Consider the following 3,443-nt stretch of genomic DNA (forward strand, 5'->3'; position numbering starts at 1 on the left):
AAAAATATACATTTATTACAGCATAAAACTCTTTATAATCACAAAAACCGTTGTTACTGCCAAGTAAATCTCACAGTACCAAACATTTGATTTTTTAAACTCAGACAAAACTTAAAAGTCTTAAAAAATGGATAACTTTGCCAAAGAATGTCCAATCTGCTACAACACTCACCGGAAACTCAAATGCCTTCCTTGTTTGCATGTATTTTGTCAAGAATGTTTACAAAGTCATATTAACAATACTGCAGTTGATGGGTTATGTTTTAACTGTCCAATGTGTCGAAAGCAAATTTTGCCTATCGGAAACAGATCCTTGCCAATGAATGAATGGGCCGAATCATTCGCAACGATTTCATGGAAACACTGCCCTACACACCGAGGTGAGTTGTCGAACATCCAATGCAAAACGTGCCATATTATGATATGTTATCAATGTTGCCTCGGCGCTCACCACAGATGTAAAAAAACACTCACAAGATGCAATGCTAAAAAAATAAAGGCTCATTTATCTACCCGCTTGCAGGCACTGCAAGATGAACTGGAACCTATCGAAAACCGTTTGGTGAAGCTAGAGGAAAATTTCACAGGTAAACAAATAAGGATGATGGCTAAAGCATTGGAGTCCTTTATTGTTGATCAGGGAAAGCAGTGGCTTGATGAGATTGAAACAACTCGCACGAAAGAAATTAGTGCCTTACAAGAACGCAAGGCAAAGATGGATAAAATCCTGCCAAATATAGAAGAGAATATCAATGATATGGAGAGTGTTATAGGTGAGTGGGGAGAAGCATCGCAAAGTGGCGACTGGCCGAGAATTCAACACACTTATGATTATCAGCCTAAACAGGCTCTCGCGTCAATGACGACTGATTCAGACCAACTGAAAGTAGAACAGGCTGATTTTGAAATAAATAAGAACTTTGTCGAAATAATGGATGAAATGTTAAAAGAAGATATGGTTGAAAAAATGACCGTGCAGAACACGATTATGCGTGCAGTGAATCAGGTTGGAAGTCGCCTTTTTCTCCAAGAAATGCACTCGTTTCCGGAGACACGTTTTATTATTAATGACATGGTCATATTACACGACAATAGTGTTCTCATTGCAGAGGCCGGCATACAAAGAATAGGTAAATTTTCTGCAACTGGACAACGCCTAAGAAACGCATATTGTAATTCTGATCCATTTAGTCTGTGTGTACTGCGAGAAAACTTTGTCGCAATATCTCAGCCAAAGGAAAAAACTATCAAGATTCTCGATTGTGAGAACTTGAGAGAAAGTGAGCGTTTCTCATTTGGAAAATATTACTATGGATTGGCATCGGACGACAGCGCAAGAATCTTCTCCCTCTATTACAATATTTATACCGATAATATGTATATTGATGTCATCTCGAAGGACAGTCTTGAATGTAACTATCAGATCATTCACGTTATAAATTTGCCACATTCCAAATTCAGTTGTTATAATTATAGGTTTCGTGTTATGCCTTATTCGGGCCATGTAATAATCATTAATGCGATCAATTCATTGAATGTGGCTTGTATCAATCTAAACGGTACAGTGGTTTTCAAATACGAAGGAGTTTCCGATCATCCTCTTTGTTCTATCTCTGATGTTGCAGTAAGTAAGAAGTTTATATTTGTTGCCGATAAAATCGCCAACAAAATCCACCGAGTTAAACACAATGGTGGTTTTGTTGATATTCCGCTGACATCAAACGAGGGTATTTCGTCCCCAAGAAAAATCGCTGTTAACAATGATGATGTGATTTTAATTTTATTGCAAACAAATAACAAACATCACATGCAACTCTTCTGTTAAATCAGCAACATCTGCTTTCAGTCAACAATAATTCATTGTGTGTGTGTTTTTTTTTATTAAATATCAGAAGGAAAAAAATGTCTAATCGCTTGTGTACAATAAGGTTGACAAGAATTATTTCCCTTTGTTTTTAATTTCATCAAAATGTTGGACCTTCATCAGCTTCAATTATTTATACACCATCAATCTTATTTCTATGTCTGTTTATACATCATAGGGACCACTTGTAAATTTGATATTCCATGAAACTTTCTCCTATAAAGGAATCTGGTTCAACCGGCATAAAGTTAGTGTCGCTTTGGTACTATACGGTACGTCTGTTCATGCATTTTAACCATTGAAAGAAAAAAATGGATGTGCAGAAAAATTTGGTTGAAAATACTAATTTCAAAATGTCTATTCGCCTGTGTGCAATAAGATTAACAAGAATTATTTCCCTTTGTTTTTAATTCAATCCAAATGTAACGCAAAGAAAAAAATGATATTTCTGAAAAATATGACGGATTATTGTTTTTTTTTGTTTTTTTTTTCCACTTGATAGTTTTGGGACCTATTACAACTTTACTGCTTGGAACACTTAATATAAAGGCATAGACTATTTCACTGCCTTTGAATTTCACTTGCCGATTGAACTGAAGAAGGACTGCTTTCTCAATCAGAGTCCCTGGACTTTTGAATAGACTTCCAAGGAGGGTATTAAATGCAACAACTATGTTCATGCGTTTATTTTTAACCATTGGAAGCAAAAGATGTACGTGCACAAAAAACTTTAAATAAAATTTATTAAATAATAAACAGTTCTTGAATATATTCTCTTTGCTTAATTTTATGATGTCAATTTTTGAAACCTTTAACATGTCTTCAATTGTGTTGGTCCTGTGTACAACTTTAAACTATATTAAATGATGGGGCCCAAATTTGGAGCTTTAAGAAATACGGTAAAAACATGACATCCAAAACCTTTTTCAAAAAACGATTGCCATAATTATTTCCCCTTCTTCGGGTTCTGTGATAATCGGTACTGAGTGGTGCATATTGTGAACTTACTAAACGTATCTCAGCATTTGCTCGGCTTTGGCCGGAACATGATGTCATCAGCCGGATTATGCCGATCGTTGCCGATAAAATCATAACAACGTTACGTAAAAGAAAACAGCAAAATGAATAAACATAAAATGCTGAACCCCCCCCCAAAAAAAATAATAATCTATCGTAATTTGGTGTTTTATTAATCTTTTTTTTTTTTTTTTTTTACTAATAACTGCCAAGGAAAAGTTGATTGTTTTGATTAAAAAAAAATGAATTGAATTCATTATAAAACACATCTCACATTAAGACATGACGGCATTTTTTTTTTTTAGGTCATTTGATAATATACAACAAGATTAAATGAATTATATTTGTTTACATTTCTGTTTTAATAAAAATGTGAATTTTAATGAATAAACATATTTTGAAGTATTTGGATTTTTAGGATATTTTGGATTATCTTAACTGCTATTCTCATCTCCGATAACATCTTGGCTGATGTAAACTTCGACCTTCTCCAGGTGTTTTTTTTTTTTTTTTTTTTTAATCAGTAATCTTTACGCCAAAATTGGAAATCTTTATGAAATTT

At 34.0% G+C, this 3,443-nt stretch overlaps 1 protein-coding gene across 1 annotated transcript; it reads left to right on the plus strand.

The window, feature by feature from the left end:
- LOC145295830 (uncharacterized) lies at window positions 1-3,011 on the plus strand. The gene has a single exon (XM_080141539.1). The coding sequence runs from the start codon at window positions 128-130 to the stop codon at window positions 1,823-1,825; it is 1,698 nt and encodes a 565-aa protein (XP_079997665.1). The 5' UTR covers window positions 1-127; the 3' UTR covers window positions 1,826-3,011.
- The last annotated feature ends 432 nt before the right edge of the window (window positions 3,012-3,443 follow it).

Source organism: Euprymna scolopes, chromosome 16 (assembly GCF_053919585.1).
Source record: "Euprymna scolopes isolate OS-2025 chromosome 16, ASM5391958v1, whole genome shotgun sequence".
Classification (NCBI taxonomy): domain Eukaryota; kingdom Metazoa; phylum Mollusca; class Cephalopoda; order Sepiida; family Sepiolidae; genus Euprymna; species Euprymna scolopes.

Excerpts from the sequence above, each read along its gene's own strand:
- LOC145295830 (XM_080141539.1), top strand. The coding sequence starts at position 128 with ATGGATAACTTTGCCAAAGAATGTCCAATCTGCTACAACACTCACCGG.